The sequence below is a fragment of the Heteronotia binoei genome, chromosome 6, assembly GCF_032191835.1.
Source record: "Heteronotia binoei isolate CCM8104 ecotype False Entrance Well chromosome 6, APGP_CSIRO_Hbin_v1, whole genome shotgun sequence".
In the NCBI taxonomy this organism is placed as follows: Eukaryota; Metazoa; Chordata; class Lepidosauria; order Squamata; family Gekkonidae; genus Heteronotia; species Heteronotia binoei.
The window spans coordinates 79,796,187-79,821,691 of NC_083228.1; the positions used below are offsets into that span (position 1 = coordinate 79,796,187).

Below are 25,505 nucleotides of genomic sequence, written 5' to 3' on the forward strand. Positions count from 1 at the left end.
CTGTGAATCAATTTCTTGCCTGTTTGTCTCCCAGCATCTTTTCCATTGAAAATGCAGACCCACTCTGGGAAAACATCAGAAAATTGAATGTAATACTATTTTACCATCCATACTTCATCAGACATAGCGATTGATATGTTTTTAAGTGTGTTAATCTAATGAAGAGAGAAAATGCTTGAGATGGACTTTGGCACTGATGTGCATGTGTGTATCACTTTAGGTGTATATCGCTTGTTAGTTTGAGAGCCAGTTTGGTGCAGTGGGTAAGAGCAGCAGAGTCTAATCTGGAGAACCAGGTTTGATTCCCTGCTCCTCCACATGCAGCCAACTGGATGACCTTGGGTCAGTCACAGTTCTCTCAGCTCTCTTGCAGTCCCACCTAACCCACAAGGTACCTGTTGTGGGGAAAACAAGAGAAGGTGATTGTAAGATGTTTCAAGACTCCTTTGGGTAGTGAAAGGCATGTTATAAAACCAACTCTTCTTATTCTACTGCTGCTGCTGTTGCTTCAGCTTCTGCTTCTTCCCCTTCTTCCACTTCTCCTCCTCCTACTTGGAGTAGCTCACACCATTAAAACAAAGCATCCAAAACTAAGATGTAAAAACAATATAAGCAATGATAAGAGCTTGAAGATCTGTGCACACTAGAGTGTCTGTGAATTGAAAGGTCTGCCATTGTGAATGGATTTATAGCAATTCCTTTTTATTATTTTTGTTATGCTTGCATTTTTGAAGCAGTTGTTAGTTTACACAGGAAAGAAAAAAAGCAAACACACAAACATCTTACCTATAAGGTAGTACAGAAAATCATAAAGCTACAAATAAGGGGAAATGTTCATTTGAAAACAAACAATGATGCTAAGTAGAGTCTATGCACACCTATACCCGCTTACACACACAACCATAGGTACACAATTAACACAATTACATATAATAAAATATATAATGTTGAACATTAATATTATTCATAAATCTATTATTACACCAAATAAATATCTTTATATAACTTTGCCTTTAGCATGTTTCACATGGTGCCCAACCAGTTGCCCTAGAGGGCCAACAAACGGCATAAAGGCCAAAGCCTTATTTTGGTGTTGCCTTCTGATATTCAGAGGTTGGCTCCCTCTAAATATAGAGGTTCTCTTTGGTCACCATGGCTAGCAGCCATTAATGGACCTATGCTCCACAAAAATAGAAGAATAGCTCCTATGTCTGCTGGGCCCCCTAATGTCTTTGGTATGGTTGGAGGACACCTAATTCAGCAGTTCTGCAGGCCTGAACCTGGTCTATATCTGGACAGGAGGCTGTCTGGGAACCCTATACATACCATTTTGAGTAACATCATGGAGTCAAGACGAGGAATGTATAAAAGTCAAAGATGCAGACAAATACAGAGTTTTGTTGACCATGCCAGGATTACTGTTAATCCTTTGTTGTTCACCTTTCATCTGTATTTATTTATTTAAAATATTTGTACCTTGTCTTATCTTTATCCACTCAAGGCAACTGACAAAACAGTAAAAGCTGTATTTATGCAAACATCATAAACAAGAAGTTAAATCTAATACAACGTAAACCATTCAGTTGTAATCCAATACACACAAATTATTAATTAATTAATTTTTGAATCACCCCTGGGCAATGTACAACATGTAATAAAAAGTCAGAACATAAAAACAAAGTATACAAATCAAATTAATACATCAACATTAAAAGCAGGGAGAAAGAGGAACAAGTAAGTCTGGAGAGTAAAGGAGAGTGCCCACCAGTTGGAAAACTGTTGCTGTCTTCAACCAAAGGCCTGATGGAATATCTCTGCCATGGAATTGCATAAGGTCCCACAGGGCCCTGATGGTATTCGGCATAGAGTCTCACCTGGTTGAGGACAGCCAGATGTCCTTGGGGCCAGAGACCTCCAGCAGATTGCTATTTAATGAGAGCAATGCTCTCCTGGGCATATACTGGAGGAGACGGTACCATAGAAAAGTTGGTCCCAGACTGCTCAAGACCGTAAAGGTCAATGCCAGAACCTTGAACCTGATTTGGAAGCCAGTGCAGCTGGCTCAGCACAGGTTCTATATGTGCCATCTGTGATGTTCTCATCAAAACATGGCCAAACAAAGCTTACCCTTCACAAAATGCTCTCTGGAACAAAATAGTCTTACATGCCTTCTTGAATGTGGGAAGAGGGATAGAACTAATGCTAATTGTTGCTAAACAGACAGTTCTAGGTGAAGGTACCAACCACCAGGAGGAGCATAACATAAGAGGATAACTGGGTCCCAGAAGTATACTAGGTAGGCTTGCTAGTTGTCCACCCATATCAGGCAACTTCCTGACCTTGTGCTATCTCCCCCATACTTGTTTGATGGAGCAGCTGGAGAAGAATGCAGGGGGAAACTTCAGCTTGTGGCCATGCAAATGATTCCCCATCTAGGAGGTGCCAAAAAGTGTCAGCAGTTGAACAAAACAAAACTCTCATCTACTTTCATTGTTTCCGTTTCACTTAGATTTTTCCTCTAAGAGCAGTGATAAAATGGAAGTTAAATATACAAAAGGATATTTGAGTTGAATGAAATAGTATAACAGCAATTGGCAAATCCATGTTGGAAGTTAAACTATGACACCTTTAGCTGTCTATAACATTTTATAGCCAATTATACCAGGAAGAAGGTCATACCATTCAATCTCACCATTCCTGTAGCAACGTGTATTTTGAAGCTATTCATAACAGAACAAGTAAAAATCCAAGAAACAGAAAATCAACCCACAAAGTAAATCAGATTTCCCCCCCAGGAAATCTAGTTGGTTTAACCAATATTATATTTATTTTGCATCTATATGCCAGGCATATGTGCCTGATAAGGTTTGGCTTCAAAGCACTGACTCAAGGATGATTCCATAAGGCAAGTATAATCAGGATTGGAACATGGATAGGAATACATTTATCAGAACATACTCAGTAATTACTTAAATGATCCCTTTAGTTTGTGCTTAGAGCAAATAATCTAGTCAGCATTCACCTTCACTGTGCCCTGTTATACCCCCCCGACCCCCCGCTTAGACAGGGTTTTCAACACACCTTCAGCAAATGCCAGCAGATATAGGTGATAGTGCCTGGAAAAGACAGAGTTTGGTGAGGTCAGGTTCAAACTCCTATTCTGCCATCAAAGCTTGCTGAGTGACCTTGGCTCAGACCCTGTTGTAAGGATAAAATGGAAAAGAGCTGGGTCTTGCTATGTTGCAAATAATGTTGTAAGGTGTTTTGGATCCTCACCAGGGGAAAAAAGTGGAATAGAAATATTTAAGTTAATAAACAAATATACAAATGCTGCCTTTTCTGTCAATTTTTCAGACTGTGCTTTTAGGAGGTTTGTCATTTCAGGCTTCAGAAACTTTGCATCTATAATGGTTAACATTTATTTAACATTTGCTAAGGATTGTAGTGTGTGTGTATTTCTGTAGACATACTGTGCATACACACACACCATAATCTCAACCTTAGCCTCTACATTATGGGAAAAGGAGAAGAGGGGGTTTTTTTGTTTTTGTTTGAAAGTGTACTCCAAAATTTGCAACATGGCAAGGCTTAGCTCAGATCAGACAAATACTGCACCCCCTTATATTAGGGCTGCCAATCCCCAGGTGGGTAACACAACAAAAAATGCAAGCTAATGACCAATTTACTAAGAAGTATATAGAAATCAGTCCAAATGTCCAAAACGTGTATATTCAAGTCTCAAAGTAGTGTGGTGACAAGCCAATCGATTAAGTACTTGTTTCTTTCCAGTCTTCATCAGACCTGGGACCAATATTGATTCAATTATATAGATTTTTTACACAATTTTCAAAAAAGAGGGATGCAGAGCGTCTCCAGCAGCAATTTCACCTCGGCTACAGCTCAGTATGTGGCTTCTTCTTTTTTGAAAATTGTATAAAAAATCTATATAATTGAATCAATATTGGTCCCAGGTCTGATGATGACTGGAAAGAAACAAGTACTTAATCGATTGGCTTGTCACCACACTACTTTGAATATACAAGTTTTGGACATTTGGACTGATTTCTATATACTTCTTAGTAAATTGGTCACTAGCTTGCATTTTTTGTTGTGTTATCCATTATAGTGACCTCTCTCGGATTATATTCTAATACCCACGTGGGGGCAGGGGATCCCCGGTTTGAAGGCCCTCACCCCACTTCAGGGTCATCAGAAAGTGGGTGGGGGGGAGGGAAATGTCTGCTGGGCACTCCATTATTCCCTATGGAGACCGATTTCTAAAGGGTATAATGGAGAACTGATCTGTGAGTACCTGGGGCTCTGGAGTGGCTGTTTTTTGAGATAGAGGCACCACATTTTCAGAGTAGCATCAGATACCTCTCCTCAAAACTCTCCCCAAGTTTAAAAAAGATTGGACCGGGGGTCCAATTCTATGAGCCCTAAAAGAAGGTGCCCCTATCCTTCATTATTCCAAATGGAGGGAAGGCATTTAAAAAGAGCGTTGTCTTTAAATGTGATGGCCAGAACTTCCTTTGGAGTTCAACTGTGCTTGTCACACCATTGCTCCTGGCTCCACCCCTAAAGTCCCCAGATATTTCTTGAGCCAGACTTGGCAACCCTACCTTATATAAATTATTGAAATTGTCTGTGCACTTCACAAATGCAGACATTTGTTTGAAAATTTTGTTTCCACTAAGAGGTTCCAGAACTCCATTCTACCAATTCCCCCAGAAAAAAGTCCTATTTCAGTCACTACAAACATTTGAAAAATGACACTGTTAATATTCACTAACAACAACACTTTTCAACAACACTTTTCAACAACAACACTAAGGCAATTACCAGTTATTACATTATAAAGCATTTTAAACCCAAAGATTGGTTATTTTCATTCCATATGTTCCTTTGAAACAGCTCTCAATGCTCATAGTGAAAAAAGCTTGATGTCTCTGTGGTGCTATATCTGGATAAACGTCTGCAGTCCTATTGTAGAAACTTGATTTTAGAGCAGTTTCAGAGGACTTTGGTATTACTTATAGTTGTCTTATTCATTGTCATCTTCTCTAGACACACTGAAACTGCTTGAAGTGTGAATAATTTGAAATAAAGCTAGAACCCAACAGTTTATGATAACAGGATAGGAAAGTGCAAGGCTTCCTGTTATGTGCGTGTGACAGATGTAGATAAATGGAGAGGCCAAAACAGGAAATCCTTCTTACTCTGCAGAGTGACTTGTCTAAAGCTCAGGAACCATCTTAGACTGAAGTGTTAATAGCATGACATGCTGCTGATCGAACGATGGGTGACATGCTGAAGAAGAACGTGGAAGAGGACGAGCCTCCTGCGCCTTTGGAAAATGAATATTCCAGAAACATGGGGGAACTTGTGGAATTCTACAACAATGAGAGAGTTAAATTTGATGATACAGGCTTATCCATGTTGCTGCAAAGTGGGTTGGAGAACCTCCGGCTGGAAAACTCTCTCACAGATGTTACGTTGTGCGTAGGCAACATGAAATTCTCATGCCACCGTGTGGTTCTTGCAGCAGCAAGCAATTATTTTAGGTAAGTTATTTACTATTTCAGCTGGAACTTTAAGAGCAAATTCTGAAAATTAGGTAATTCAGATGGGAATGAAAATTTCCCACATTGATTTCTATCAACTTATATAGGTTACCCAAGTCCATAGATAGGTGGTATTACAGAACAAGTTTATAGCCAAACTTCAGATCTTATAACCATCTACTTTACAAGGTTATGGGAGTATTAATGGTTTCATGTGTGGAAGATGGATGACTTTTTAAAATTTAAACTGTTTAAAGGTGGGAGGCAATGTGCTGTGTAAAATCATCAAGGATGGGAAGAACCGTATCCAGGGCAAGGCCAGATTAACAATTAGGCAAAGCAGGCGTAATTTGGGCCCCCACGTCTTTAAGGGCCATGAGCCAGCTTCCACACACCCCGTTTCCCCCCCTGCTTGCAGCGCTCCCAGCCTGCATGTGCAGCCAGTAACTGAGCCGCTCTTTGCCTGACTTGCATGGTCTGGCTGCTGCTGGCGTCATTGCCAAGTTTGTCTCTCTCTGCTTCTCCCCTGGAACTTTGTCAAAGGGGCTTTTGAGAACAGGTCTGCAGGTTGCAGCGGGGGCTGCCAGCAGCAGGGCAGGTCCTCTGACTCGGAAATAATTAGCGAGGGGCCCACCGAGATTTTGACTGCCTAGGGGCCTCCACAGGGTTTAATCCAGCACTGATTCAGGGTCCTATATGTTACCATTCTAACATTTTTGAAAAATTATTTGAGAAATGGAAATATGTACATTTATATCTCAAAGGGATGCCTTTGAAACAACATATTTTTCTAATTGAAAAAAATGAACTGATGTACTGAGAAAGACAAATGTTCTGTTACCACATCACTAATTGTACTGAAAATTCCCAGTCAATTCCAGTCAATGAAAATTGTGACAACATAACATAAAAAGGATAAATCTTTGGCACTGAGCCCTAGCGGATGGTCTAATTTAGGATCCCAGATTGAGATCAGGTCAAAGCTCCTGGTCCTGGAACTGCTGAAAGGCTTGCCCTCCTCTCCATTGCCCTCTCCCACCCTCAAAGCAGAGTCCAGCCCCCTTGGTTTACCATGAAGTTGGGTGACTTGAAGAAGACAGAAAAACATCATCATCCAGAAAGCTGCTGGTGGAAAAATTTGAGTGAATCTAACAGATTGCACTATACAACTCATTGGAAGGTATATGAGGCAGCACTGATGGCAGCAAAGAGAACTTAATTCTCCACTACCATCACATCAATTAGTTCATTACCCATTCAGTTGTTTAACCTGCTCACTTGCTAAGGTCTGAGTCATAAAATTCTCAGGACATGGTGATTACTTGTTACACTTTTGCAAAGTCTTCTTTTTTTGGCCAATAAAATCTCTCAAATATTTTTGGATTTGGATGCCAGTTGTAATATAGATCTGTCAGCAGGAGTGATCAATGCATCAGCTGGTCCATTTATGGATCACTTTCATTTAGTTACCATGGAGGATGTCCACAGGATCTTGTTATTTGTGAAGGTCACCACCTATACTTTAGAACCCTGTCCATTCTGATTGCTGAAATGTTGTAAGGATCAAATCACTGAACCCCTGATGTTCATTAGAAAGCAATTACTCAGGGCATCTTTCCTCAGTTATTAAAAGAGGTGGTCATCTGTCCACTACAGCTGTTCTAAACATTTTAGGTGTATTTTAATCTGTAAACATGATTTTAATGTTGTACTCTGTGATGGAACCCCCCTGAGCCTGCTTGTGGGAAGGGCAGAATACAAATAAATAAATACTATAAATAGAGAGAAAAATGCTGTGGCCAATTGCTATCAGTCTCTTATTTGTTCATTTAGGGCAAAGTGATTTTAACAGTGGTTGCAGGACAGGTCTTATTGGATGACTCATCTGTTCAAATCAGGAATGGAGGTGGTGCTGGTGGCTTTAGCTGATCTCTGTTTTAAGGTGGACAAGGCTGTGCCTTCTTGTACCTCTTATTTGATTTATCTGCTGCCATTGATATTGTGGACAATGCCATCTTGTCAAGATGTTGGAAGGTAGAAGTCAGAGGATTTGGTTTGGACTGGTTTAAATCTTTCCGTAGCGATTAGACTCATAGGGCTGCTGTTGGAGAACAGTTTTCATCAGTGTGTTATATCCTGTGGGATACCTCAAGGCTCAGTCTTATCTCCCATGCTGTTTCTGTGTAAAGCTTTAGGAGTAATAATTTGTAGTAATGGAGCTGTGTGCCATCAATATGTTGATGACACCCAGCTATATATTTCATCATCCAAACAATCCAGCACTGAGACTGCTGTGATTAAATGGTTAAAGGTGAACAAGCTGAAACTGAATCCTGATGAGACAGAGTTGATGCTTGTTGGAAGGCTAAGGTCTTGGAGGGCACTGAGCTTCCCACATATGATAGCATTCAACTGACCCTCCTTGAATCAGTTAAGAGCTAAGGAGTCATATTGGACCCAATTTCATGCTCTTCAATTTAACTCAGCAGCCAAAAAATGCTTTCTGCCATCTTCATTTAGCTCAGAGGAGGACTCCGTTCCTTGACCAGTCATATCTGGCCACATGGATTCAGTAACCTCACGGACAGACTTTTGTAAAGCACTCTACATGGGTCTGCCCTCAAAGACAACCCAGGCTGTAGTCAGAGCATGAAAGTACTGACCAGACTTTCTCTGGTGTCTAATAACTCCACTTCAAAGGAAGGTCAAAACGGAGTGCCAACAACTGGTGAATGGGAGGCCAATGTTGCTGTCTGATTGTGCACTTTAAATGTGGAAGAGAAGAGCAATTACTTCAGATCAAAGTGCTTGTCTGACTGCAGCTTCACAAACTCCAGCTGATGTACAACCTTGTTATCAGGAACTAGATTATATGGAGGCAGCCAATGGCAAAGTTTCTTGTCTTAAAAACTTTATGGGGTTGCCATAAGTCAGCTGTGACTTGATGTCGCCCTCCAAAAAAAAGGTGAAGTAAGCATATGACACCTATTTTGCAGTCTCTCTGTTGCTTACTGATTAATTTATTGATTCTATTTAGGGTTGCCAGGTCCAACTCAAGAAATTGCTGGGGACTTCGACGGTGGAGACAGGAGAAAGGTTGTGACAAGCATAACTGAACTCCAAAGGGAGTTCTGGCCATCATATTTAAAGGAACTTTTAAATGCCTTCTCTCCATTGGAAATAATGAAGGATGGGGGAACTTTCTTTCGGGGCTCATAGAATTAGACTCCCTAGTCCAATCTTTGTGAAACTAGAAGCTAGTTCAGTGAGTTCAAACAAGATCTCACTACGTGAACTGACTTGTAGTACTATCTCAAGCAGTAAGGCTGCCAGCTCTGGGTTGGGAAATGCCTGGAGATTTTGGGGTGGAACCTGAGGAGGGTGGCAACCTTAGGCATGCCACTGTGGCTTAGCCCTATCTGTAATGTGGAGATGTCATAATACTGGTTCACCATGGAGTTACTGTAAAGGCTGCATGATGTGCTGTGAGTCTGTGAGGCATAACTATTGTTTTTAGTGTCTATTTAAAAATGACTGGCCTTTTTTGATTTACTGTAACAAACTGCCCCCTTTCCCTTCACAGGGCGATGTTTTGCAATGATCTAAAAGAAAAGCATGAGGATGACATAGTAATAAAGGGAGTAGATGCAGAGACAATGCAGATTCTGTTGGATTACACTTACACAAGCAAAGTGCTGATCACAAAGGAAAATGTGCAGAAAGTCTTGGAAGCCGCCAGCCTTTTCCAGGTTAGTAAAGAATACTTCTAGTGCATAAAAAATGCAAATACCATCAGGCTCAAATTCACCTGAGTATTGTTTAACCATCCTGGTATAGTGCTATAAATCAAATGGTGATTATGGCCAAGATTTTCAGAAACTGAAATACCATTTTATCTTTAGATGATTGATTCTGTGCTAACCCAAGGCTCTGTCAGATTCAAGAAGAAGAAGAAGAAGAAGATATTGGATTTATATCCCGCCCTCCACTCTGAAGAGTCTCAGAGTGGCTCACAATCTCCTTTATCTCCCTCCCCCACAACAGACACCCTGTGAGGTGGGTGGGGCTGGAGAGGGCTCTCACAGCACCTGCCCTTTCAAGGACAGCCTCTGCCAGAGCTATGGCTGACCCAAGGCCATTCCAGCAGGTGCAAGTGGAGGAGTGGGGAATCAAACCCGGTTCTCCCAGATAAGAGCCCGTGCACTTAACCACTACACCAAACTGGCTCTCCAGATTCAGTTAATTTTATTTATTTATTTAGTTTGGGTTACAAATCATAAAGATAATAATATAAATTTTGATAATTAAATCATATTTCAGTTAAGAACACAAAGCAAATACAATCAGGGTGGGTTCAGGTTGACAATGAGTGATACTCAGTTTGAGGTGGTTCCATTTGGCCAGCATTGTCAGGGAGGCTGAGATGGATTTGGATGTCTGCTGCTTCATCTGGAGGGGTGGCAGAACAGCTCCATCTTGCAGGCCCTGCAGAATTGTAGCATATCCCGCAGAGCCCTCATCTCTGGGAGGGAGCTTGTTCCACCAGGCTGGGGCCAGGGTAGATAAAGCCCTGGCCCTTGTTGAGGCTAGCTGGACATTCTTGGGGCCAGGAACAACCAGGAGATGCTGATCGACTGAGTTCAATGCTCTGCAAAGAACTTATGGCGAGAGGCAGTTCCAAAGATATGCAGGTCCCTGGCTGCATAGGGCCTTGAAGACCCTTTTACTAACCAATAGGACAGTCAGGAAAACTGCAGTGAGTTCCATTTCTTACAGGGTTGCCAAATCTGGATTGGGAAATTCCTGGAGGTTTGAGGTGAAACCTGTGGAGGGTAGAGTTTGGGGAAGGGGTATAATGTCATACAGTCCACCCTCCTAAGCAGGACCGGATCGACATGTTTTTTGAGGGGGGGGGGGGAAATTAAAAAATGGCGCCCCCTTATGAGCCATTCTATTTTACGGTCCCATAGAATATAATGGACTCCATACCCCCCTCCTTCGGCACCCGGGGCAAGCACCTCCCCCTCTGCCCCCCCCCCCCCCCAGATCCGGCCCTGCTCCTAAGCAGCCATTTTCTCCAGGGTAACTTGATCCCTGATTGAAGATTAGTTGTAATTCTGAAAGATTTTAAGGCTCCAGCTAGAGGTTGATAACCCTGCCTTTGGAGCAGGCATCACTTGAGACTTATAGCATCTTTGTAAACATTTTGTGTTTATAGGCTAAGAAGATATAGTATACTGTATAAATAAATACAGTAGTAATGCAACAGAGGTAATCACATTAGCTGTTCCTTATCAAACTGCTTATCCCATACAACCAGACTCCCACCTTTTTTTCAAACTTTTTATGATTTTAAAGGAAAGTGGTAGGCCTTTTATCCAGTTCAACAGTGCAAATGAATTGTACAAGCTCTTTGCTATACTTAAACAAAATGATTTCCATTAACCAATAGTTCTCACATGACATGACTGCATGGTAATTATAGCAGGGTCATTATGAAACAGGACAGAAAGGAGAAAGTCTGTACAGTGGAACGGATACATCTGATGTTACAGATACATATAGACTACTCATGGGTGAGCTTCATTTCTCTAAACATTTGGCCGTTAAAAACAGGAACTGTGGTTTATAGGCCAAGCCTGTAATTTTTCAGTTTTAGTAAGCTCCTGAAATGTGTCAACTGGACACGGTTTTGAGCAGACAACCCTGCTAAACACTTCCGTACCGTCGCCACGGAAAAACTGTATGATGTATAACATCAAGATTTTAATATTAATCTAATCATAGAATGCTTTTTAATTACAATGATGATTAATTTTATAAATGTTTGATTTATAATATGTATGTACGTATAATATGTATTGTTTTAATTGTTGAAGTGCCTATGTTGTGAGCCGCCCTGAGCCTTCTTCGGCGGGGAGGGCGGGATACAAATTAAATATTATTATTATTATTAAATTTATTTAAACTTTTAAAATGGCATTTCTATTTTTCACTTCTCCCTTTTCATTTTAATTATTTTTTCCCATGTCATACATAGCAAATTTGAAGGATGTGTGCAGTAAAAACAGCAACAAAATGCAATGTTTATGTGTTCCATCAAAATTTAGAGTGAAACTTCTGTACTGCTAATAACAACCTGGAAATATTGGGTGAATACTTGAAAAAACTTGGCAGATATGATTCTATTCTCCTAAAAACCAGGTCAAAGCATGCCCTGTCTTGTGTAAGCTTTTATGGGCCACCACTGTAAGTGTCAATGCCAAGAGAAGGGATGCCAGACCCTTGGTGGGGTGGGTGTTTCCCACTGCCAGGCCCCATCTTTCCACAACTAACCAGCTGGCCAGCAGAGGAGAATTACCCACCCAAAGGGATGTGCCTATGTGACCTAGGCAGAAAGTGACCTAGGGGCACTGGGGGCAATGCTCTGGTTTTGGGGCAAAAACTCTATGGTAGAAGCTAATGATTAGCTCCCTGTTCATAACTGGTGAGCTGGGACAAATGCCTGTAAGTCTCCAGAGCTGTCTCCAATACAGGTAAAATATTACTAGAACTCACTGCTTGGGAAATTACCAATTCAAGAAGCAAGGTTAGATATTTGACATCACTACTGCAAAGATTTGAAAATTGATTTTCCAGTGACACATAGGAAAATAAAATCTGTTCATGGGATGGGTCTTGGCATGATGGTGTGCAAGCTTTCTACACAGCCTCCATGTACGCAGATGGTTGTGTAAACAGAACTTCCAATGTCAGTTGTGCTTGGCTTCTTCTGCTTTTCTTTCTCCTCTTGTTCCAGTTCCCCTTTGACTTCTTAATTGCCCCCTTTCATATTCTGAGGGTTTGTTGGCTGGCTTCTCCTTTCCATATAAGATCTGCTATCCTTTCTTTGTCTTCTAGGTTATGACCTTTTCTGCGTGCCACATTGAGTTGCCAATCCCCAGTTGGGGGCAAAGAATCCCGGTTTGGAGGCCCTCCTCCCACTTCAGGGTCATCAAAAAGCAGGGTGTGGGTATTAAATGTCTGCTGGGCTCTCAATTATATCCTATGAAGACTGGTCCCCTTAGGGAATAATGGAGAATTGATCTGTGGGTATCTGGGGCTCTGAGGGAAGCTGTTGTTTGAGGTAGAGACACTAAATTTTCAGCATAGCATCTGGTGCTTCTCTTCAAAACATCTCCCAAGTTACAAAACAATTGGACCAGGGGGTCTAACCAAAGAAAGTGCCCCCATCCTCCATTATTTCCAATGAAGGGAAGGCTTTTAACAGGAGTGCGATCCCTTTAAATGTGATGGCCAGAACAGAGTTCAATTGTGCTTGTCACAATCTTGCTCCTGGCTCCACCCACAAAGTCCCTAGATATTTCCTGAGTCGGACCTGGCAATCCTACATTGGGTACCTATGCAGGATGCTGTTTTTAAATACTTCTACTAGTGCCACTGTTTCCTCTAAGAGCTACTGAGTATATTAACTAACATAGCAGTGTTTGCATAGTAACTTAATGTGTTTCCTTTTATGCTTGTAGTTTTTGCGAATGGTAGAAGCTTGTTCAAACTTCCTTAATGGTGCTCTCAATCCAGAAAACTGTGTTGGAATTTTAAGACTGGCTGATGTTCATTCCTTGGATAACTTGAAGCAGCAGGTCGAGAGGTACATTATTCAGAATTTCACTCAAGTACTAAATGGTGATGAATTCTTAGAGTTGCCCTTGGATGTCTTAGACAACGTGCTAAAGAGTGATAACCTCTGTGTCACTGAAGAAGCCGAGGTGTTTGAAACAGTTATAAACTGGATTCGTTACAAAATGCCAGAAAGGCTTCCTTTCCTGCCTCATGTCCTTGAGAACGTCCGCTTGCCCCTTCTGGATCCTTGGTATTTTGTAGAGACTGTAGAAGCAGATCCACTCATCAGGCAGTGCCCTGATGTCTTTCCTCTGCTTCAAGAAGCCAGGATGTACCACCTTTCAGGGAATGAGGTGAGTAAAAAAGTTAGTAACTTCAGACTGTTAACTTTCTGAGCAGTGTGAGTCATCTAATGCTATTTGTTCTGCAGCCCTCTTGTTTCAGTGTTCCTTGTTCCTGCTTGTTACAGAAGCCCTTTTCATATGTACAGTCTGCACTTGAGCCCTGTTCACAAGTTAGAATGAGTGAATGTACAATTTGTGTACAGTGTTGATTTTTCTTTATATATACATTGAGTAATTCTTATAAACATTCAATACATGTACAGTGGAACATGATATCAATCTCAACTGATCTCTGACTGTTTCCACATGGGTGTCTTGCTCCGTCATGGCTTTTTTACAGTGGTGCTCTTTTAATTTTTTAAAAATTTATTTATTAGATTTCTATTCCGCCCTTTTCCAAATGCTCAGGGTAGGCTACAATAATAAAACAATAACTGGATATAAAATGCATAATATAATATAATAAAATCAGACGGTGGTCATTCATAAGTAATAAAATATAAATAAGTGGGTAAGTTCCAGGAGGGCCAACAGAACAAGATCAGGAGAAGGCAAGACTTACTTGAAAGCCCCGCAGAAGCTCAGAAGGTCTCAAACCTCATTTGGCAAGGCATTCCACCAGGATGGGGTCAAGGTGGAAAAGGCCTTGTCTTGGTGGGAGCCAAGCAGACCTCCCATGCGCCTGGCACCACCACCAAGTTGTATGATGATGAGCATAGCATATGAGAGGGATAATATAAGGTTACTGGAATTTGCAGGCTCATATGTTTCTTCCTCAGTGAAGAGGATCTCTAATTATTTAGCATAAACTATTCTGGGCAATGATGGAGCTAAATATATGAACTCTCCAAAACTGTACAGCAAATTACAACAATGGCTTAGAGGTCCTAAAGCTTGCAAATTAAGAAAATGAGGAACAAGAGCTCTCTTTCTGAGAACCATGTTTGCTCTGAATAGTTTTGTACAGAGGAAAAAATATTACATGAAAAGAAAAGTCACATTTGTTTATGCTCCTTTTTCAGTTGATCCTATATGGTAGTTTTACAGTCTGCATGGTAGATGGATAGCTTTGCCACTCCTGTAGCGGATTAAGGACTTTTGCATTGCACACTTATTGTTTGCTATAAGGATACTCTATAGAGGCATTAGCCTCAACTGGCTTTCAGTGTACTGCATTCACTGGATATGACTCTTCAGTGATCTGCTTCAGTCTTTGCTGAAGTGGTGCTTTTTATCGTGTTGGTCTGCAGTGCAGCGGGTAAGCAACTGACACATTTTTCCAGTTGCAATCTGAGAACAGGAACAGACCCTGAGGCTTGTTGGAGACTGTGTCAATACTGTACACTTGACTTAGCTTTGACATTTACTTGTGTTAGTGATTCTATTATATAGAAGTTGAATCTTGTGCATTCCAACCCAGAGCCCACTGGGTGTTGAGTAAAGTCAAAGAGGAGCAGATCTAAAGAAAGGTGGCAGCAGGGAATAGGCAGAGAAGAGGTTTCCGGGTAGCCATCCAGATTAAAAAGCATCAGAACTGGGTGAGGTCCCAGAGACTGCATAAGTTGTTCTAGTGAATTCTGAAGCTCAGCAGAGTTTATATTCACAGGAGGCCTATTAAATTCAAAAGACTGTGCTTGTATTGGAGCTATGAATTCAAGTCAGCCATAAAGATGTTAGCATATTGTGTTGTCATCATGAACACATCAGACTTCATCAAGGAGGCCCAAAGACAACTCTCAAATACTTCATTTTACAAACCACTGGACTCAGACCCCACACAGGAATACAAAAAGAATTGAACAAGATTGCAAAAGAATTACCACTGAGCATTCAGGAACAGATCCTGTCAGACACATCACAGGAACCTCGACCAGGTACTTTTTATCTTCTACCCAAAATATATAAACCAGGTCACCCGGGACGTCCCATTGTGTTGGGGATAGGCACTATCACTGAGGTGGTATCTGGATATATGGACTCTATTCTAAGACCCTATGCCAACAGTGCCCCCAGTTATGTTTATGACACTACAGATTTTCTGAGGAAAATACAATCTTTACATATGAACATATGAAGCTGCCTTATACTGAATCAGACCCTCGGTCCATCAAAGTCAGTATTGTCTACTCAGACTGGCAGCGGCTCTCCAGGGTCTCAGGCTGAGGTTTTTCACACCTATTTGCCTGGACTCTTTTTGGGAGATGCCAGGGATTGAACCTGGGACCTTCTGCTTACCAAGCAGATGCTCTACCACTGAGCCACCGTCCCTCTTTGAACAACCCTCCAGAGAATACTATCTTAGCCTCCATGGATGTGGAATGTTTGTATACCAACATCTCACACCGAGATGCATTACAAGCTGTAAGTAATATAATCTCTGATAAAAACATAGCTGACTGTGCCATTTTGTTCTCACCCATAACTACTTCAAATTTGGCAATGAACTTTTCCTACAGATCAATGGTACAGCCATGGGCACCCGCATGGCCCCACAATATGCTAACATCTTTATGGCTGACTTGGAGCAGCGCTTCCTAGACTCCCACCCACTCAAATCTACCTTATACCTTCGTTACATTGATGACATCTTTATGGTCTGGACACATGGTAAAGAAGCCCTGGACGCATTCCATCAGGCTTTCAATGACTTTCATCCTACCATCAACCTGACAATGAACCAGTCTATGCAAGAAATACATTTTCTGGACACCACTGTAAAACTAAACAATGGACGCATTGACACCACTTTATACCGGAAACCTACTGACCAATAAATATACCTGCATGCCTCCAGTTAACACCCCAAACACACCAAATGATCCATTGTATACAGCCAGGCTCTATGCTACAGCTGCATTTGCTCCAATCCCGGTGACAGAGATTCTCACCTGAGAGATCTACAACAAACCCTTTTGGAACTGAAGTACCCACCTGATGAAGTCAGGACACAGATCAACAAAGCCAGAATGATACCCAGAGAAAACCTGTTACAAGACAGACCCAAAAGAGAAAATAACAGAATACCTCTAGTGGTCACACACAACTCTCAACTTAAAACAGTTCAATTTATCATCAACAACTTACAACCTCTTTTGGACAGTGACAGCTCTCTTTCAAAAGCACTGGGGAGTAAACCTTTTCTTGCACACAAACAGCCTCTCAAGCTCAAACAACTCCTCACCCACAACAATACAGCATCTCATTTGAGCATGGACACTGGTACCAGAGCTTGCAAAAAACCCAAGTGCCAACTTTGCTGCCACATACACCCAGACAACACAATCACTGGGCCTAACAACATTAACTATACCATCTCAGGCTCATTCACTTGTTCATCTTCCAACATTATATATGCCATTAAATGCCAACAATACCCTTCAGTTCTCTACATAGGGCAAACAGGACAAACCCTACGCCAAAGGATAAATGGACACAAATCTGACATTAGGAATCACAGAATCTATGGGAGAGCACTTTAACCTTCCAAAGCATTCAATGGGTGACCTCAAGGTATCTGTTTTATTGCAAAGCAACTTCAAGAACAGAATGGAGAGAGAAATTGCTGAATTACAAATTATTATGAAACTTGGAACAAACACCTTCCCAGGACTGAACAGGGATATTGGTTTTTTATCTCATTACAGATGCTAAACCCACTCTCAGTGAGTATAGCTATACATCCACAGTATTCCAATGTGTTTCTCTTTTAGAATTGTGTAACAGTATAATTATTTGCATTGACATACTCAAAATAGGGATGTTGGCTGTATATCTCATTACATATGCTTTATCCATTTTCACTATATTTTATTGTATTCCTTTTTCCTGTGGCAAACTAGAATTATGTTTACATGTTAAAAAGTAAATTAGGTGGACAAGAACATCAGTATCCAATGTATTTCTCTTTTAGCTGTATTGACACACTCAAACAGGGACTTTGGTTGCTTATCCCATTACATATATTGAACCTATCTCCCATTGTCATTGACAGACAATCTCACATTTTGACATACTACTGTTTTGTTGCTTTCGCATGCTCATGCTACTCAGATCAAAGGTTTGCTCAATTTGTTAATTTTACTATTCTGTCATTGTACCATTTTACATTCTAAACCACTGCCTACCATATAATTTTACTTCATTGTCATTGGATCTTAAATCTGTACCATGTTGCATTCTGGGCCACCGCCTACCAGCTATGTATGGCTCTGCTCAGCTATGTATGGCTTTGCTCACTGTGCTGGATTCCTCGTCTGATGAAGGGTGCTTAAGAACACACGAAAGCTAAATAAAAATTTGTTGGTCTTAAAGGTGAAACTTGTTTGTTCAACTTCTTCCCGTATAGTTCTCTAAAGAAGTGAATAGCGTCCATGATTAATAGGTTGATAGATTCTGATTCAAAGAACTGAAATAACCAGTCCTGATTCCAGAGACCGGCAAAGTTTGCTTCTTTTTCAGAGGCAAGTTTCCCTGTGTTTTATTTCTATGAAACTTTCAGCGCAGATGATTCTGTTTTGATGCTATCACAAAGGAGTACAAGAAGCCTGGAATGTGTGCCTCTATGTGTGATAAATCCCTCTGATCTCTGTACTCCAAAATGAGGGACAGCTAAAGTTGTTTTATCATAAATAAAACAAATTTAAATAAACATAAACAACACTAGACCTTTAATCCTGGTTCCCACACTGACATTCTACACTTGAGTCATGGAATCACAGAAACCGACTCGATGAGTTTATGATTCTTTGACTCTAGTGTAGAAAAAAAGTTTGGGACAGGGCTGAACCAGGATTAAAGGTCTAGTGCAGAATAGACAGTGATGACATTTCACAATTGAGAAAGACATCAAAGAGACACTTCTACTTCAACAAGAGTGCATTTAGTAATGACACTCAAAGATCATCACCATCTCTAGATCCTTCTACTTGAAGTGGCTCTTTCATTGTGCTCCATGAGTGCTTCCATGTGCAGAAAAATGTAAGAGGTATCAAGATGTGCTCAGTGGTAGAGCACATACTTCACACAAAAGTTCTGTCTCTATCACATCCAGTTAAAAGTGTGCATGAGTTTGATATAGACTTCTCGTTGTATTGTTTACATGGGGGCTTTTCCTTGTTTTTTCACTTCCTTCCGTGTTTCTCACTTGTTGTGACACCAAACCTCCAGGAGAGGCCTGGAGTTCTAGAATTACAACTGATCTCTATGCTATAGAGATCAGTTCCCCTAGGAAACAGCACCTTCAGACTCTATGGTATCACATCACAGCTGAATTCCCTCCCTCCTCCGCAAATTCTGACCTTCCCAGGTACCATCCCCAAGTCTCTAGGAATTTCCCCAGCCAGAATTGGCCACTGTACCAGTAATACATAAGGCAGATCAAGGCAGAGCAAGTCACTAGGTAAAAACAGACAGTGGTCAAAAGCCAAGATTATCACAGCCTGAATTGAACCCTTCAGTCAGCTGCTCTCAGCAGCTTTCACTGAATTCCCTTCCCCCATTCAGGGGTACTCCTTCAGCTGACCATCTTAAGCATTTAATGGTGTAGAAGAGACTGGGCTGCCAGTTCTCTCCAAGGGCAGATAGCTGAGCTCTGGAGCTGGTGGCCCTATGTTTTGCCTTCAAGCCTTTGTGGTGCCTGACAAAATGGACCAATGATTTGAGTCTACATGGAAAAATCATGGTAGAACAAACTTTTTTTTACAAAACAAAATCCAGAACAAACTTTTTTTTAGCGATGAACTATTTATTTGCTCTGGGAGGTTGATAGAGCTAGGAATTGCTGTACTATGGCACATAATTTCTTTTTTAAAAATAGGTGCATTTCTTTGAAAACACGATTCCTCAAAAATAGCTGGAAAGCATGAAATAAACAAAGCTTGATGGGATCAGTACTGGGGAAAAAGATTTTTGTGCTGGTAATGCTGAAGTATAAAGTATTAATTCTTGTTTTTATGTAGATCATTTCAGAAAGAACAAAGCCTAGGATGCATGAATTCCAGTCAGAGGTGTTTATGATCATAGGTGGATGCACAAAGGATGAAAAATTTGTAGCTGAAGTTACTTGCCTTGATCCCTTGAGGCGCAGCCGTTTGGAAGTGGCAAAACTACCCAACACGGAACAAGAAATGGAGACTGAGAATAAAAAATGGGTAGAGTTTGCCTGTATTACATTAAAAAATGAGGTCTATATATCAGGTAAGAATTGTGGTAATGTCTGTAGAAATAAATGAGAGAGGAGAAATAGTTACAGCATATTTCAGAAATTGTATATTTTGACTCAGTTTGATGTGATCACTTCAATGCTTCCCATAAACAAGTACTTATCTTCATTATCTAGGCAGTGGTGATGTAGAGTAAATGTATTTATAAAAAATTATAAAAAGTTAATGACAAAATTGTCAGGATTCCAATGAGATCTCATTAGTCACACCCAAGTGCTCTAGGAGAGGTATACTGAGTGATATTTTATTATAATAATCAGAAAAAGTCCTTAGAAAAATTCTGAAAGGTTGACATCAGTTTGGTGTATTCTATTCATTTCAGGGGGGAAAGAAACACAGCATGAAGTATGGAAGTATAATTCTTCCATCAACAAGTGGATACAAATTGAATATTTGAATGTTGGAAGATGGAGACACAAAATGGCTGTGCTGGGTGGCAAAGTATATGTGATTGGTGGCTTTGATGGCATACAAAGGATCAACAGTGTAGAAACATATGATTCTTTTCACAACTGCTGGGCAGAGGTAAAGTATGGATATACTTGCAGTAATGGAGAAACAAGAAACCAATTAACATAAACACTGTATGCTATTAAGCATGATATTTACACACAACATTAAAAATGCCTTTTGCATTCCCTGTATCTATTATACAAATGCAGAATTAGCAAGATGATGCATATTTCTATCTGACTTAGCTATCATTATATATGCATGTACAGAATAGAGTGGTAAGCTGCAGTACTGCAGTCCAAGCTCTGCTCACAACCTGAGTTTGATCCTGGCGGAAGCTGGATTCAGTTAGCTGGCTCAAGGTTGACTCAGCCTTCCATCCTTCCGAGGTCAGTAAAATGAGTACTCAGCTTGCTGGGGGTAAAGTGTAAATGACTGGGGAAGGCAATGGCAAATCACCTCATAAAAAGTCTGCCATGGAAACGTTGTGAAAGTGACATCACCCCAGAGTCAGAAATGACTGGTGCTAGTAATGAAATAAATTAGAGAAAGCCTTGAAACCAGTGTATAGTAAAGAAATAAAGCACCATCAGACTACTGCACTCAAAATCAATAAGACAGTCCCAGAGGAAGGATCATAAGGATCCGAAACGAGAATGGACTTGTTTTGCATCGTCGGACTGTATTGTTTGGAAAGAACTTGATATCATCTTATGGACAGTAGTGAAATTGTGTGCTTCGGATGGTATTTGTCACTGAAATTTACATTGTAATACTATGTTGTGAATGGAAAGTATTGCAATTATATTTTGATATCGTTTTGTAACACAGAAAGTATCTTTTTTGTCATTTCCTGCATGATGTTGTAGTAGCATACACTTGCAAAGGTTCTAGTATTGAGCTTGTTGAATGTGGCCCTTCTCTATAGTGCACATGGCAACACTTCTATAGTTTGTACAGCTTTTCAGGCTTACTCCATGACAGTTGCAGGAAAACCAGGTTGGGTTTGGATGGTATAGTGACTCCACACAATAAAATAAGCATTGCTCAGGGCCAACACTGCTCTGTGCCCCATTATATTTTCCCCAAGCTATTCCTTCCCACATTTATAGTTTAGCACTGATTTATGGAATTAAGAACACAAATTCAACACAGTGTGCCTGTTTCCACTCACTTCCAATAGTTTCCACTGGTGAGAAACTACTGAAAGAAATTTAGAACATGGTATGTGCGTGCTAGAAACTAGCCCCAAACACACCACTTCATTTCCCAAGAAACTCACTTTTCTTTTGATGTCTCTCACTCACTTAAGAAACTCCTTCCAGATTTCTATTTTGTCATCTTTTATTTCTTTTTGTTCCCCTTTAATATAATTGACTTGTGTGACATCACTGCTAGTTGTATACTGACAATGTTCACCTCTGTTTATGCTCTGCTCTTACTGCTATTTCTATCTGCCATATTCCTTCTATAAGACATACCACCAGCACAAATTTATCATAGTATTATTTCAGTCCTAATCTTAGCTGTATACCATTCTTGTTTACCACCATTCTCTCCATTTGCCCTTAAAAAAAAATAATCTACATGATATGAGTGTGATCCTGAATTGTTTTGTAGGCAGCGCCGCTCATGATTAACGTGAGTTCATTTGGGGCAGCCAGCTACAAGAAGAAGCTCTATGTGATTGGTGGAGGACCCAATGGGAAGCTTGCTACTGACAAAACACAGTGTTATGATCCAACAACAAACAACTGGACCTTAAAATCGCCCATGCCTGTAGAAGCAAAATGTATCAATGCCACAAGTTTCCACGACCACATCTACATTGTTGGTAGGTACAACATCTCTGTTCCTCTCACAGAGATGAATTTTGTTCATTTTAATTGCCTTGGGACATCCTGCTAAGGATTCTGGTTGAAAGTCAACCTAGTCTATAGAAACCTACTTGAAAGTAAGGAGACAGCACTGATGACATTATTTTAAAATGTTATTATTTTAAAGTACACAGAGACCTATCAGTATTATCTTTGCAACTGTTTACTATACCTTCCATTGGAAACCATCACAAGATGGATCTTTTCAGGGAAGAGAACCACTAAATCTAACCAAATGCTATTAACCACTTTGTGACATGAAACTAATAAATGCTTGGTCATGTGTATATGACAGTAAGTATCCAAAATCTATGCATTCTGATCATTCTCGGTGTATTTTGTGAATTCTAGAAAATATATGTTTTGGTGCTTTCAGACTCTCACAAAAGATGATTAATGACACTCATGTTCAGGTGACAGTCAACATTCTATTTTCAGGTGTTCAAAAAAATTGTTTAGGGTCATTAGTCACATTATAATGTCAGCACCCATCACATTTGGGGGCATTGACTGTAATATATATGTCAACCAGAGGTGCCAACAACCATGAGTTGTTATTATCAGAAATGACAGTAAAAACAAAAGATCATGTGATTGAGCTGATGCCTTGTGGCCTACTGTTGCTTTTATGTCCTGAGTCAGGGTACAATCAGACAGGCATTTTGGCCCACCATAGCCACCCCCACCCCCTGATTTAATGTCTGCATTCACACACGCACATCTGTTCCCCAAAGCCTGCTTGTTCTTACCTTGTGGTAGAATGGCCCGGGAATAGAATAAATAGCCACCAGGAAGTTCCTTCCAGCTCTTCTATTGTGCATTCCTAGCCATCTGATTGGCCTGGGTGTGCCATGCATGTGTAGGAGTAGAGTGATCACTCTCTCCTCTACATGAGGCTGCGCCTCAGCCACCAGGCGGACGCTGTCTAATCACTGTGGTGCATCTCAACTAGCACTGGCTTTTTTAAAGCTGAGAGACTGTCATGGCTAACTCCCCATCTGCTTGCATACTCAGTATGCTTTGAAGACTGCTACCTGTCTCACATGTGGAAAGGTCTCATAATACACCAGGAGGCTGAAATGGTGTGCAAGAGTCCAAGTGTCCTTTTGATGTTTATGTGGTGTGCATTTTAGACAAGGTTCTGCCATAGTGTTTAAATCCTTCCCTAGGCTGTCCTGTTCAGAATAACAATGTCATGTTCTTTTTATGTCGCAGAGGGTAGGAAATCTAACAATAACCCATTAGACTGAGACTTTGTGTTTTTAAAGGAGGAAGCTGGAAGGAATAATTTGCTCTCTTTACATTCCAGGTGGGACCATGAGGGCACTCTACTCTTATAGCCCCCTTACAGACACATGGTGCCTAGTGACTCAGTTAAACCATGAACGAGCAGGCTGTGGAATTGCCCCTTGCAACAACAAGCTATTCATCACAGGAGGCCGTGATGAGAAGAATGAAGTCATTGCCACTGTGTTATGTTGGGATGCAGAGACTCAGAAGTTAACGGAGGAATGTGTACTCCCCCGTGGAGTTTCCCATCATGGAAGTGTCACCCTTCGGAAGTCCTACACGTATATCCGCAAGATGGTGCCTGGGGCAGTCTCAGTTTGACTTGGAAAGAAGACTCAGGAGAAGCATAACAAATGATAATGAAATACCTCATTCCCCTCCCCTCGACATTTTGAACAGGCTGAGATTATACTGCTAGGTATGATATTTCTTTTGTGAGTATTTGTGTGCGCATGCACACATGCCTGGAAGTCATGGGCTGACTTCTGGCAACCCCCTAGTGGGACTTGACATTTCAGAGAGGTGGCTTACTTGCCAGCCTCGGCAGCCCTGGTATTTCTCGGAGGTCTCCCATCAAAGTACTTGTAAGGGTCTGCCCTGCTTAGCTTCTGAGATCTGACAATATTGGGCTGTATGACATTTCTTGAGATAAATACTTGTATATTTGGTTTCCTACTGTATAGCACAGATATTAATTTATCTTAATATCTAGATATTCCAGGCAAATTATTGTAGTATCATTCAGCGAGTATTTCAGAAGTATTAAATGGCTCTGTAAACCTAAACTCTATTTTTGTTGTAGATGCCAATTTGAATATGTATCATTTTGCATTGGCAAAAACATCTGTACCTCAAATGATGTTCACTAGACCAAAGATGAAACAAATAGATTCTCTTTTTCATAGAAACGCAATTAAAGGAAGAGGAGTGCAGGAAATAGGAAACAGGGAAGCAATGGGTCCAAGAGACAAGAGAAGCATTAGCTGAGGAAACAGGATGATAATGAAAGAAATGGGGTGGAGGACAATGGCAAAGAGGACTAGGGGGCAGGGGGTGGTAGTTTGAGATCGGTCTTTATTGAGTTCAAGTATGATAGTGCATATCTGCATATGAAGTTCTGCAGCTTCTAGCTGCAGTTGCCTCTTGACATTTTTCTGATGAAGTACTACAACCTTTAAGTCTATTACTGAATGTCTAGAGAGGATGCTTCCCACCAGTTTCTGAGGACCAAAATACATGTGACCTCTGATACAAGTTGGGTTTGGATTCTCCCAAACCTACTGTGTTTTTTTTACAGACATATATGCCATTGGTGGAATGAATGTTCCCAAGGATGCTGCAGTCAAATTCAGCTTAGGAGTGTGGCACAGCCTTCCCTTCTGTGCCATTTTCCTGGGTTGAAACAGCTCTGGGGGTACCTTTTTGTCCCATTGTGCCCCACTGTGGGGCTCCACGTGTACTGGTGTGGGAAGTTCACTTGCACTGGTGTGCCCAAAAGCAAACTGGGACCCAGCGTATACCCAAGACTGGAGTGATATGACCCCTACGGCCCACTCCAGTCAACCTGGTGACAGCACTCTGCAGCAACTGAAGTTTATGAACACTTCTCAAGGGTAGTCCTATGTGCAGTAATCTAGATGGAACCAGAATAAGTACCACAGTGGCCAGATCTTTTTTGCCACTGAAAGATTGCAGCTAGCTGACCAGCTGAAGCTGGTAAAAGGTGCTCCTGGCCACAGCTGCCACTGGCTTATCCATCAGTAGGACCAGATCCAAGAGCATGCCCAGTCTATGAAACTGTTTTTTCAAGGGGAGTGTAATCCTAACCAGAATGGTGATACCTTAAATCCCAGGTCAAGCCTTCAGCCCACTGGTAGCACTTCCCTCTTGTCAGGAGTAAGCGTCAGTTTATTAGCCCACATCCATTTCAAAACTGCCTCCAGGCACCAGTCCAGGGTTTAAACATACCTCCCCCCCATGTGCATCTTGAAGGGATGCAACCCCAGGAAGGACTGCAGCATGTCATATTTCTGAAAATGTTCTTCAGCAATGATTTGTCTGGACTTCTTTGTTGCATTGATCTTCAATATCCCCAAAACTTGGTCTGAAGAAAGTCATTAAATATTGAAAGAC

At 41.0% G+C, this 25,505-nt stretch overlaps 2 protein-coding genes across 2 annotated transcripts in view; both read left to right on the forward strand.

Moving 5' to 3' along the window:
• Nucleotides 1–25,505, forward strand: part of PARL (presenilin associated rhomboid like) — a 530,597-nt gene that overhangs the window by 132,972 nt on the left and 372,120 nt on the right. The gene's annotated exons all lie outside the window — the stretch shown is intronic.
• Nucleotides 5,218–23,770, forward strand: KLHL6 (kelch like family member 6). Its single transcript, XM_060241897.1, has 7 exons — nt 5,218–5,564; nt 9,148–9,313; nt 13,091–13,540; nt 19,489–19,726; nt 20,075–20,277; nt 21,826–22,039; nt 23,392–23,770. Exons 1-7 carry the CDS (start codon nt 5,299–5,301, stop codon nt 23,691–23,693), a joined length of 1,839 nt encoding a protein of 612 aa, XP_060097880.1. The 5' UTR covers nt 5,218–5,298; the 3' UTR covers nt 23,694–23,770.